This window comes from Myodes glareolus, chromosome X (assembly GCF_982192425.1).
Source record: "Myodes glareolus chromosome X, mMyoGla1.1, whole genome shotgun sequence".
In the NCBI taxonomy this organism is placed as follows: Eukaryota; Metazoa; Chordata; class Mammalia; order Rodentia; family Cricetidae; genus Myodes; species Myodes glareolus.
In genome coordinates this window covers 126,754,239-126,767,901 of record NC_142053.1, presented here as the reverse complement: position 1 = coordinate 126,767,901, position 13,663 = coordinate 126,754,239, and the positions used below count along the sequence as shown (strand labels likewise).

The 13,663-nt window shown below is 36.3% G+C and overlaps 1 protein-coding gene and 1 non-coding gene across 2 annotated transcripts in view; both read left to right on the top strand.

The window, feature by feature from the left end:
* Positions 1-13,663, top strand: part of Wnk3 (WNK lysine deficient protein kinase 3) — a 152,819-nt gene that overhangs the window by 49,367 nt on the left and 89,789 nt on the right. Inside the window, exons 4-6 of the mRNA XM_085684681.2 lie at positions 1,622-1,842; positions 3,206-3,363; positions 12,184-12,272. Of these exons, the coding sequence (XP_085540807.2) occupies positions 1,622-1,842; positions 3,206-3,363; positions 12,184-12,272 (468 nt within the window). The remainder of the gene's footprint in view (positions 1-1,621; positions 1,843-3,205; positions 3,364-12,183; positions 12,273-13,663) is intronic.
* LOC125405259 (U6 spliceosomal RNA) lies at positions 13,498-13,604 on the top strand. Its single transcript, XR_007233517.1, has one exon. It is a non-coding gene; the product is annotated as a U6 spliceosomal RNA (small nuclear RNA).

The following is a 13,663-nucleotide window of genomic DNA, read 5'->3' as shown; positions in this document are numbered from 1 at the left end:
CTAGGAACAGTGGCACCACCTTTAATCTTAGCACTGCGTAGTGTGGTAGAGATAGGAGGATCAGGAGTTGATGGTTATTCCTGGCTACATGATGAATTCATGACCAGCTTGAGCTACATGAGACCATGCCTCAAAAACCCAAAAAGGGGGGTAGAGAGATGTCTCATAAGTTAAGAGCTCTTGTTGCTCTTGCAGAGCCGCCTAGCATCAGTGTGATGGCTTAAACTAGGGAATCTAATGACCTCTTCTGACATCAGTGAGTGCCTGGTACGCACTTAGAAAGCATACATGCAGTGGACTGACTTTGTGGGAGCCTGGTTTGTTTGGATACTCACGTTTATAGACCTGAATGGAGGCGGGAGGGCCTTGGACTTCCCACGGGGCAGGGAACCCTGACTGCTCTTAGGACTAGAGAGGGAGGGGGAGGTGGGGAGGGGGAGGAAAAAGGGAGGTGGGGAGGAGGTGGAAATTGATAATAAATAAATAAATTAAAAAAAAAGAAAACATACATGCATGCAGGCAAGCCCTCATACACATAAATTAAATAAATCTTAAAAAAACCCACAAAAGTTAATGTTTTAGATATATCATAAAATTTGAGTTAAAATTACTATAAATTATGATTGCATTTTAAAAGATAATGACTTGCTAAGGGTTTGGCCCAATTCATACATCTTGCAAGGAATACTACTGTTTTTTTGTTTGTAACCAACTTTTCATTTGGTATGAATTGTTTATATAATCAGTTGTATATTTGCAACTTTATTATTTAAAGTTACAATTTGATTATTATTAAATGTGAAGTATACTTTTTTTTTTTTGGTTTTTTTGAGGCAGGGTTTCTCTGTGACTTTGGATCCTGTCCTGGAACTAGCTCTTGTTGACCAGGCTGACCTCGAACTCACAGAGATCCAAGTGCTGGGATTAAAGGCATGTACCACCACTGTCCAGCCATTTTTCTTAACATTTTACAGTAAAATTTTATGTAGCCATGCCCTCCAGTGAATGTATAAGTAATTATTTACATATAGAGAAGGGCTTTCTTTTTACAATGGTGCTTTCATCCCACAACCTCATTCTAGTATGGTTCTTATTTTGAATTAAAAGTACTAGACTTTGTAGAATATCTTTTGGCATAAATCATACCATTTTTAAAAAATGTAATGTGAGGTGGGATGGTAAACTTAAGTGACCTGTAAAGTGACTGTAGGTCACTGGAAGATGAGAACAAAAGTTTAAATGAGGTGTTTTGTTGTTGTTTGTTTTTTTTGCTACAGCAAACAATAGAAGATAATTCAGGGGCTGGAGACATGGCTTATTGGTGCAGAGTACCTGCTGCTCTTCCAGAGGTCAGAGTTTAGGTCCTGGTCTCCACATTGGGCAACTCAAAATTGTCTAACTTTAGGTCCTAGGTGGGCCATTGCTTTATTCTGACCCCCACAGGCATGTACACTTGTGTGCACATTAACAAATACATAAGTAAAAACAATAAATCAACCTTAAAAATTATTCAGGGGTAGTATTCATAGTAAGTAAATAAGCAGAGCAGCATACTTACAGTGGTATTTATAGACTAATCTTTAAATGTTTGTTTACACATGATCTTTGTTTCTTTGAATAGGTACTTAAAACGATTTAAAGTCATGAAGCCAAAGGTCTTAAGAAGTTGGTGCAGACAAATTTTAAAAGGATTGCAGTTCTTGCACACAAGGACCCCTCCTATTATTCACCGGGATCTGAAATGTGACAACATTTTTATCACAGGACCCACTGGATCTGTGAAGATTGGTGATCTGGGACTTGCAACCTTAATGCGCACATCATTTGCTAAGAGTGTCATTGGTGACTAGTATTTTACAGTTTACTGCTGGGTGTTAAATTTGTCAGTTGTATAGGACTGGAATAGAGATGATGAGTTAGCTACAGTTTGGGGCAAAATTTTGAACACTGCCTGTTTTTTAAGGTTTTGTTTTTGTTACACACACACGTTTTTTGTTTTTTTTTTTTTAATTGAGACAGGATCTTCTGCAACCTGGGCAGGCCTCAAATTTACTACGCAATAGATGACCTTGAACATTGTAGTCTTGGGATTTTAGGACCTAGACAGCACATTCAACCATTAATTTGCCTTGAAATATTTGTGAATGTGATTTGAAATACCAGTTATATGAAAACTGACTTACTTCCAATACCTAGTGTGTATATTTTATAGAATACATTAAGGACTATTTTTTAAATTTATCTTTATTTTACATATATGGGTGTTTTACCTACATGTATGTCTGCATATGCAGTGCCCACAGAGGTCTGAAGATGGTGCTGGAGCCCTAAGAGTTGGAGTTCCAGACAGTTATTAACCACCATGTGGGTTCTAGGAACTGAACCCCAGGTCCTTTGCAAGAGCAACAAGTTCTCTTAACAGCTGAACTATCTCTCCAGCCTCATCTATTAAAGATTATTGAAAGATTTTGAGGACTTAAGAAAAAAATTACTAAATTAATTTATCCAAATTTGAATTAAAAAGACATAAATGCAAAATAAAATCAGATTTAATCTATATCTAGTTATCTTTTTATTTGGAGATAGGATCTTTTTATTATATAGTTGTTCTGGCTGACCTGGAACTTGCTATGCATAGTAGGCTGGCCTCAAATTCAGAGATCCTCCTGCCACTGTCTACTGAGTGTAGGCATCAAAGGCTTGCATTATAGTGCCTGGCCTTTTCTTTTCTTAGGACAGGATTTTATTGTAGACAAAGATAGCCTTGAAAATACTATGTAGCTGAGAAAAACCTTAAAATTCTGACCTTCTTGCTTGTTACTATACAAGTACTAGGATTACAAGTGTCAGCCACCATGCCTGTCTAAAGTTAGATTTTTTTTAACATCTTAACTTAACCTTGAATTGTACTTTAAATTGTACTTCATCAGTAAAAAATGTTTAATTTGCTTTTTTTGAGATAGAGTCTCTCTATATAGCCTTGACTGTCCTGGAACACTCTGTAGACCAGGCTGGCCTCAAACTCAAAGAAATCCATCTACCTCTGTCTCCCAAATGCCAGGACTAAAGGTGTGCACCACCGCACCCAGCCTAACTTATAGATTTACTTTGAAAGAACAGAAAGTAATAGATACTTTTTATGGGAAAGAAAATCTTGATTAATATATCTCTTTAATAAAAATATGATTATGGTATTATTTTGTAGGCACTCCTGAGTTTATGGCTCCAGAGATGTATGAAGAACACTATGATGAATCTGTAGATGTTTATGCTTTTGGGATGTGTATGTTGGAAATGGCTACTTCGGAGTATCCATATTCCGAGTGCCAGAATGCAGCTCAAATATACCGTAAAGTAACCAGTGTAGGTATACTTTTATTCATTTTACTTCACAGATTGCCACATTTTGTGTTAAAATTGATAAAATTGACTTAGTAGAATTTAATTATGGGTCAAAGAGTGTGACTTAGTGGAAGAAAAGAGGAAAAGCCCCCTCTCCATTATGGTTTAATTTTGTATAACAATGTTAGTTTAACCATTCACTTAGAAAAGGTTTATAAAGATTTCTATTTATGTACTTGAATTCTATTAGGGTCATATAAAATGCTCTATATTATTTTGGAGATAGGGTCATATAAAATGCTCTATATTGTTTTGGAGAAAACGTACAGGTATGCTACAATTTTAGATATTAGTTTTGGTCTTGGTTCTGTGGGTTTGCTTTTTTTTCTGAGACAGCATCTCACTATGTGCCTCTGACTGTCCTGGAACTCATTACGTTAATCAGGCTGGCTTCAATGTCAAAGAGATGCTCTGCCTCTGCCTATGAGGTGTTGGGATTAAAGGCATGCTCCACTACACCTGATTTGATTGGTCTTAATTTTTAAAGCTGGATAATAAAACTAAAAGAGTTTGAAGGACTTTAATACTTTAAGTGCCCAGTTAGGAAAGAGAATTCAGTATGTAATTTGACAAGTGAAACATGTGGATCTCTTATATAAGTAATGTTTTGTATTAGAAATTGCAAGAACTACAATGATAATAGTGTTAACTGCCCTAGGAAAGCTTACATTTCTAGGAGGAGAATAATATCAGTTAAGAAATAGCTAGCAAGACATGGCGGTGCACACCTGTAATCCTAGCACTTGGGAGGCTAAGGAAAGATAGTTGTAAGTTTGAGGCCAACCTGGGCTACAAAATGAAACCCTATTCAGAAAATAAGAAAAAAAAATTAGTATAAAATAAAAGGATAGGAGTATAGTAAGGGATACAAAGTAGAATTGGAGTGTTTTCATTGTTTAGGGTAGACTGCTTCGCATATGGCTGAGTGACTTCAGATAGATCATGAAAGAGATTGTTAATGTTTCAGGAAGTTAATAATAAGTCATTTTTTAATCTTTTAAAATTAAGTTATTTTAAATAGACATGACAATTGTATACATTTATGGGATACAAGATGATATATACAATGTGAAATCAAGGTAGTTTACCTCTGCCTTCACTTCCTTATTATTTTTTATTGTGAAACATTTAAAATGTGTTTTAAGTTACTTTATGATATGCTGTGTTTTATTGACTATAGTCATTGTGCTGTGGACTATATTTCAAAGCTTTTTCCTGCTGTTTAATTGCAACTTTTACCCATTAAGCAACAGTTCCTAATTCCTTCTCAGCCTCTGATAAGAGCTCAGAAAAAGAACTGCAATGCCTTATTAGTGTATGTCCTTTATCTAAAGAATCCCAAGTACAAAAGTATTTTGTGCTTGATTTATAAATTATAATTCTATAACTGTCTTCACTTACATATAGAGAAAGGCATGATTTGCCAAGAAAATCAGGAAGAGGTTAGAGGAGAGATTATACAGGATGTTTTCTATGTATAGAATAACATTATCAGGGTTTCACTGTGTCACTGAGGCTGGCCTTGAACTCATGAACCTTCTATCTTAGCCTCCCAAGTGCTGTGCATAATACGTCTTTTTGTGATTCTGGGGGTGAAATTTAGGGTCTAATGAAAACTACACAAGTACTCTACCACTGATCCATACCCTAAGCATAACTGCAATTTTGAATGACTATTATTTTTGTATATATGTAATATATATAATAGTGACTATATATAATAGTCAAAAATGCCATATCACAATTTACATTTCTACCTCTCTCAAAGCTTCTTGAATTTTGGATCCAAATTAATTCCCAACCTTGCCAGATTTATCTAGTATATGAGACTTTATTCTTTAAGGTAGTATGATAGGTATAGAAGTAGATCTTAGGTTGTCTCAATTTATGGCAATAATTTTTCCAGATTAATTTGCAATTTTCTGTTTAATGACTACAACGATAATTTTCTAAAATTGGATAATTTTCTGAAAGCCTAAAACTAATAAACAAAAGGTATAAAATGAGCAGATTCAGGTAGATGACATGCTTACAGGAAAGTTATAAGTTGTATTTTATAACTTTGTTATATTTATAACTTTGTTATATTTGTATGTATTTTTATTTTAAAAGTGTACATATAAAGTAATAGTTACTTTTTGACATTTTTTTATATGTATGTATTATTTTAATTTATTCTTATTCATCCTCTCACTACTCTCTTCTGTTTTCACTGTCTGCATCTTGCTGTTTTTTTATTCCCACTAATAATCCTCACTCTGCTTTTGTATCATATGTATTTCATTATCTCCCCCAGTCTCTCCCTCCCTTTTCATGACTCTTTTTCTGCCCATTCTCACACACAAGCACACACAACACATACACATGCACACACACAGCCATTATTCCACATATGGTAGAGAACATGTATTCTGGCTTATTTAACATGATTTCCAATTTCATCCATTTTCCTGCAAGTGCTGTGATTTCATTATTCTTTATAGCTAAATAAAATTCTGTTGTATGTATGTACCACACTTTTATTATATGTTTATTTGTGAATAGACATCTAGACTGGTTAATTTCTTAGCTGTTGTGGATTGTATATCAATAAACACAGTTATATAAATGTCTCTGTGGTATGTTGACTAAAGAGTCCTTTGGATATATACCCTGGAGTGTTATAGCTCTGTTATATGGCAGTTTTATTTTCATTTTTTTTGAGGAGCCTCCAATACTGATTTCCGTAATGAATGCAATACATTACATTCCTACCAGCAGCTATGGTTTCTACTTTTCCACATACTTGCCAGCCGTAGTTTTCATTTCTTTTGTTTTGCTTAATTTTAGTAAGTTCTTTGAGAATATCATGCAGTTATTTTGATTGTATTCACCCTCTCTACTCCAGGTCTTCTCAGATCCAGTTTTCTGTACTTTACTTTCCCATTCAACTTAGTGTCCATTCATTCATGTCTCCCTCCCTGATAAGGCCTATTTGTGCTGTTCAGATATTTTTTATTTATATATTTCTTTTTCTTGCTTTTCTTATCTTTTCTTTTCTTTCTTTCTTTCTTTCTTTCTTTCTTTCTTTCTTTCTTTCTTTCTTTCTTTCTTTCTTTCTTTCTTTTTTATGGTTTTTCGAGACAGGGTTTCTCTTTGGCTTTGGAGCCTGTCCTGGAACTAGCTCTTGTAAAACAGGCTGGCCTCAAACTCACAGAGATCTGCCTGCCTCTGCCTCCTGAGTACTGGGATTAAAGGCGTGCGCCACCGCCCAGCTGTTCAGATATTCTTGAATGCTTCTACTGGAGCATGGCCAACTTATCAGAGGCTTTACTTTTAGAGAAAACTGATCCATTGTCTATGAGCTGCTAAGAATTTCCAGTATCCTTTCATTTAGGGGTGAATCTTTCTGCTTAACTCCCCTCTCCATGCTGAGGTCTGGTCTGGCTTAGGCTTGTGCGTACTGTTAAAACCACTGTGAATTTATATGTGCAGCTGCCCTGCTGTGTCTAGAAGACACTGTTTCCTTGTAGTTATCCACTGCCTCTGTCTCTTTCAATGTCCTCTTTCTCAGTGATCCTTGAGCCCCAGGAGAATTGTGATATAGAGGCCCCATTTAGGGCTAAATATTTCATAATCTTATTCTTTGCACCTGAGCCAGTTGTAGGTCATTTTGTTGATCATTATCTACTGCAAACAGGCTTCTCTGATTAGGGTCGAGAGCTGCCTTAATCTATGGTTAATGTTTAGAAAATATTGTTTATTCTTTGTTTTTATTTTGTTATATTTTTAAATTAGCTTTCAGAGGAATAAGTTTGTTTATGACATTTTCATGCATGCTTCATTTTGATTGATTTCTGTCCCAGTCTCCCCCCATTTCCAACTTTCCCCACTGTCACTTTCTGCCCCCGTCTTCCCCCTTTTACTTTCTAGTTCATGTATTTATTAGCCATTTGTATTTCTTCTATTCTATGAGTTTTATTTGTTCATTTACAATTTCATACACATATTCTTTCACAGTTTTATACATATATTAATGTACTTTGATCTTATTTATCTCATTATTCTCTCTTATGTCCTTATACCTCAGACTAAACCCCTTCCTGCATCCCCTCACACTTTCCTGTCTTTTTATTCTGTACCTACTGCACTTAATTTGGGTTCCTTGCCTGAACATGAGTGGGGTGTTATTTACTTGAGTAAGAGCAACTTTCCAGTGACTACACCACTGAGGAATATGATTCCTGCTTATGCATTATACAGCAGCCATTAACTGCCTGTAGTTTCTCACAGAAGGGTTTGGCATTATGAACCTTTTCTCTGTTCATGATGAAATGTTGATGACCCCAATTTTCTCTTGTTGTTATTGTTTCATATTTTTAGGTTATAATATAATGGATGTCATCATAGCTTTTTCTTTATACATATGTATCAGTAAATTTATTCTCATTTTTCCCCTTATCTCTGCCCCCTCCCATGTCTGTCTGCCCCCTTAAGTCTGTTTCCTTTGTTCCTACTTTTCTGTTTTCCTATTATATGTATTTATTTTGAGACAGGGTCTCATCTTACTGTGTATCCCTGGCTATCCTGGAGTTCAGACTAGCCTTGAACTCACAGAAATCTCCCTGCCTCTGTCTCCTGAGTGCTGAGATTAGAGGCATGCACCACAGCTTTCTATTGCGCATGTTTGTTACTTTCTTCATTTCTCTTAAGATCTTTTACTCTTCTCTCATGATCCTCTTTCTAATTTTGTTACCTATAAATATAAACATGTAAATACATATGTACGCATATGTAATTGTAAGTCTAGGTTCCGCATATGAGCATGTGGTATTTGTCTTACCAAGTCTGTCTTATTTTAACATGGTGGTTTCCAATTATAGCTGTTCTCTTGAACATGTCATTATCATTTTATTTTAGAACTGCACAAAATTCCATTATGTATATGTACCACATTTTTTTTTCCATTCATCTGTTGGTAGACATATAGACTGACATTTGGGTACTGTGGTTATTGTGAATAGTGTGGCAGTAACCACAGATGTACAGTTCCATCTGTGGTATGTTGATGTAGAGTCTTGGTGCTGAGAACCAAACTTGAGTCTTCTGAAATAGCAGCAAATGCTCTTATCTGCTGAGTTATCTCTCCAACTCATATTTTTATTATTTTTTTATTATTCTTGTATGTCTGTGTGTGGTTATAGACACAAAAGTGCAGGTTCTTGTGAAAGTCAGAAGAAGGAATTGTGTCCTTTGGATCTAGAGTTATAAGTAATTGTGAGCCATACCCAATGTCAGTGCTGGGAACTTAACTTGACTCCTCTGTAAGAATATACACTCTTAGCCAGGTGGTGGTGGCTCACACCTTTAATCCCAGTACTCAGGAGGCAGAGGCAGGTGAATCTCTAAATGAGGCCAGCTTGGTCTACAGAGTGAATTCTAGGACAGCCAGGACTACACAGAGAAACCCTGTCGTGTGTGTGTGTGTGTGTGTGTGTGTGTGTGTGTAGTATAAACTCTTAACTTCTGACTCATCTCTCTAACCCCTTTCATGTTTTCTTGATAGCCATTCTGACTAAGGTAAGATGGAATCTTGAAGCAGTTTTAATTTGTATTTCCCTGAGCAGTGAAAATGCTGAACATTTTTATTTCAAATATTTATTGACCACTTTAATTTTTTGAGACTTATTTTATATGTCTGAGTGTTTTGCCTGTCTGTACTGTATGTGTACTCTATACATACCAGGTATCTGCAGAGGTCAGATGAGAGCATCAGCTCCCGTGGAGCTGGTGTTACAGATGACTGTAAGCCACATATGGATGATGGGAATTGAACCCATGCCCTCTTGAGAGCAGCAAGTGCTCTTAACAACAGAGCCATCTCTTCAGCCACTGTCTTTCCACTTTTGGGAATTCTCTATGCAGATCATTAATCAATCTATTGATTTAAAGAGGTTTTTTTATAGTATTTACCTTTTGCAGTTCATGTATTTTATATATTCTGTTTCTAATGTCTAGCTGTCAAGATCTGGACAGCTGGAAGACAGGTCTTCATACTTTCCAAATCTTTTAAATAGTAATCATCCTTTTGGATGGATGAGGCAATGGATTTCAAGTACTCCACTGAAGGCTCTGAGGTGTTTAGCTCTATAGAAGAGAATAGCAGATAGATGGATGCAGAGGTTGATCTGCCTTCTGACCTAAGGCTCAGGGCTATCAAACTCTAGTGTTATTCTCAGTTGATGAGGTCAGCCACTTCAACTGAGAGCAGGGTTACTTTCCCTTATGCATTTCTCTTAGCCAAGCCTTCTGCCACCTGCAGAAGTGGCTTATTGGTTCTTTGGCTTGTTGGTCATGACCTTCCAGTTTTCCAGGACTGTCTCTTGCCCTGTGGCTGTGGTAAGTTAAATTGAGGCGTTTTGTCTTCAGGTTTTCTTCATTTTGGAGTCCTCAGTTCAGCTCAGTTTCTGGTAACTGTTTTCCCCTGCAAGATAATGCCAACCCTTGCTCTCCAAGACAGAGTGACAGGAATGGGAATCTTTACCATTTTCTCACCCACTGTCTTCCCTCAACTGGTTTTGAGACTTGACAGTGCTGTGGACTTACTCTAAGAGTAGGACTGCCAGTGTCTTTCCTTCAGGGCCTCCTGGCTTACCTTTTGGAGGCGTCCTCAGCTTCTTCTCCCTTCCAGAGAGAAGCACTCCTGGAATTGTGATGAATTTGACTTCTTTTCTGTGTGTTTCCCAACTTTCCCTCTCCACCTTTCAAGTATTTTGTTATCACTTTTGTGAATTTCTGAAGTTCCTTGTTGCTTTTTCTCTTTAGAATAGTTATTTTGACTTTTCTCCTTTATATATCCAGACCTTATCTTATACATTTGTATCTGTGTACACACAAACATACTGTTTGTTTTTGACTTCTCTCCATTTTAGAAGACTTTGAACTATATTAAATTCAGTATACTAGAAATAGAGAAGCCTTTATTTTTAAGTTATGTTTTCTGTGATTGGGTAAGTAGCTAAAGGTGACCTTGAACTTCTGATCCCTCAGCCTTCATCTCTGGTAGTATAATTGCAGACATAGGCTATTATGCTGGGCTTCAAAGGTTTTTAAAACCATATTCATTTTGCCCGGCCTGGTACTACATGTCTGTGGTCCCTGGTATTTGGCAATTTGAAACAGGATCTTGAAACTTGACATATAAACGAAATTCTGCCTCAAAGGAAGCAAGCAGACAAACTGCTACTTTTTCTCTGAATCAAAAATAGTTACTATATTTGATTTTTTAAAACCTTTTTTCCATTTGAATTTCTAAAATGTATTTCATTAATTATTTGTGTGTGTGAGCGCATGTGCGTGCACACACGCACAAGTTCTCACAGTCGTATTCTTAAGTATGCAGTCTAAAAGATAACTCTTTAAAGTCAGTTCTCTCCTGACATGCTGTGGGATGGAGGCTGGAACTTAGTTCAAGCCTTTTCACTGCTTCCCTCCCACTTACATTTTATTTGGCGCGTGTGTGCGCGTTCATATGTGCCACATGTTGATTGTGGGGACTAGTTGCCAACATGTGGGAGTCAGTTCTCTTCCTTCTACCTTTCTGTGGTTTCCAGAGATTGAAGTCAGATCATCAGGTGTGGTGGAAAGCACCTTTAACCTGCTGCGGCATCTTGCAAGTCCATTATTGAATTTTATTTTTTAAAATTATGTATGTGTTTGTGAATGTGTACTTGCATACATGTTTATGAATACCCTTGGAGGCCAGAAGTTGATATCAGATACCCTGGAGCTGGAATTATCCCCTCAGTATGGGTTCTGGGATTGGAACTTGGGTCCTCTAAAGGAGCAGGAATTGCTCTTAACCACAGAACCTTCTCTCTAGTCCCTATTATGTTTTCCTAATTATAATTATATATATATGTATAGGTATGTATGTGGGGGGGCATCCTGCTTTTTCCCCTATTATTTTATATTAAATTGTGAGCATTCCCAATACTATTAAGTACAGTAGTATTTATAGTCTCTATATGTTTGCGTATGTAATATTAAGTTTACCTCAGTTATTAGTGTAGATTATTCACAATTTTCAGTTATTTATGGAGCTGTGATGAAATCCTTTTTAAAAAGTTAAACTTGGGCTGGTGAGATGATGCAGCTGGTAAAGGCACTTTCTATTAAGCCTCACAACCTGTGTTCAATTCCTGCAAAATGCATGGTGGAAGGCGATTATCTACTCCTGCAAGTTATTCTCTGACTTCCACATGCATGCTAGATCCTCCCTCCCCCACCAGTAAATAAGATGTAATTTTAAAAAGTTAAATTTGTCTGGGTATGGTGGCACAAGCCTATATTCTCAGCACTTGGGAGGCAGAGGCAGGCAAATTTCTGAGTTTGTAGCCAGCCTGGTCTACATAGGACAGTGGCTCTCAACCTTTCTAATCCTTCAATTCTTTAATACAGTTCCTCATGTTGTGGTGACCCTCAATCATTTTGTTGCTAGTTCATAACTGTAATTTTGCTACTGTTATGAATTGTAGTGTAAATATCTAATATGCAACTCCTTGGAATGGGTATTCAAAGCCTCTAGGGGTCATGACACACAGGTTGAAAAACTGAGAGTTCTAAAGTAGTCAGTGCTATATGTAGTGAAATCCTGTATAAAACTTTTGAAATTAAATATATGTGCGTAATAATCTCATTGAATAATTGGATTTTTATGAGAAAATAAAGTTTAATATTTACCATATTGATTTGTGCTTTTAATTGTTTAATTTGTGACAAGAAACCATTTTCTTCTCCCAGGGCATAAAACCAGCCAGCTTCAATAAAGTCACAGACCCCGAAGTAAAAGAAATAATTGAAGGATGTATCCGACAAAACAAATCTGAAAGGTGGGTGGAATTATACAAAATTACATAAATGATGGATGCATTTTTATTATGGATACTATAATATATGCATATCATAGCATGCCATTTGACACGTTAGATGTTGCTATTATGTGCTGAATTTGAACTGACATTTGTATTTGTTATGACAGCCTAATAGTGAGGTGATGTAAAACATGTAACAAATTGCTTGTTTAAGTAGTTGAGAGTAAGCAGATAGATTACATTTGGTTTTATATCGTTGTGCCAATAATAATAGTAAGAGTAATGGATATTTTTGTTCAAGAAATATTCTATATCTATTTGTATCAAAATTTGTATTTTTGTATAGAGAACTGATTTAGTATTGGCTTTCACTTCCTTTTATTTTGAGCTTTGTATAATTACTGGCTTAAATTGGTAGCTTCATCTTTTGATTTTTTTAAAAAAATTATTTTATCTGTTTGTGTTTGTGTGTCTGGGTGTATATACATATGCACCATGTGCATGCAAGTGTGTGCAGAGGCCAGAAAGTTGTCAGATTCCCTGTGTCTGGAGTCATGTGCAATTGTGAGCTATTCAATGTGGATACTAGAAACCAGACCTGGGTACTCTAGAAGAGCAGCAAATGTCCATTACTACTGAACCATTTCTCTTTTTCTTTTCTTTACTTTTTATTTTCTTGGTTTTTCGAGACAGGGTTTCCCTGTGTAGCTTTGGAGCCTGTCCTGGTACTAGCTCTTGTAGACCAGGCTGGCCTCGAACCCACAGAGATCCGCCTGCCTCTGCCTCTAGAGTGCTGGGATTAAAGGTTTGCGCCACCACCACCTGGCTTGTAATGATTCTTGAGCTTTAGGTGCGAATGTTGTTTTATATATGTATCAGTTGGGACTGGGCTCCACAATTCTGCATTTTGATTGTGTTTTCTGTAGTGTTATCCATCTATTGCAAAGTAAGTTTCCTTGATGAGATGTAAAAACTACACTTATCTGTAGGTATAAGGATAAGTGCTATGCAAGCTTCTGGTCATTGTATTGTTTTTGATGTTATTATTTGTATTCTCAGTGGTACTTTGTGTTTTAGTAATTATGGCTTTGTATTTCTTTGTACAGTCTCCTGGCTATGCTCTTTTTAGATGGAAATAATGCTTTCTGTTGTTTGGTTTGTTGATTGTAAATGTTTTTAGACAGTTTTTATTTCCCATTTCAACTATGGCAGAGAGTTTTGCTGGATATAAAGACCAATGATGGTGCTCGCTTCGGCAACACATATACTAAAATTGAAACGATATAGACAAGATTAGCATGGCCTCTGTGCAAGGATGACACGCAAATTTGTGAAGCATTCCATATTTTTTTTAAAAAAAAAACAGACCAATGATGGATTTTTAGGAGTTGGAGTGCATTATTTTAGGC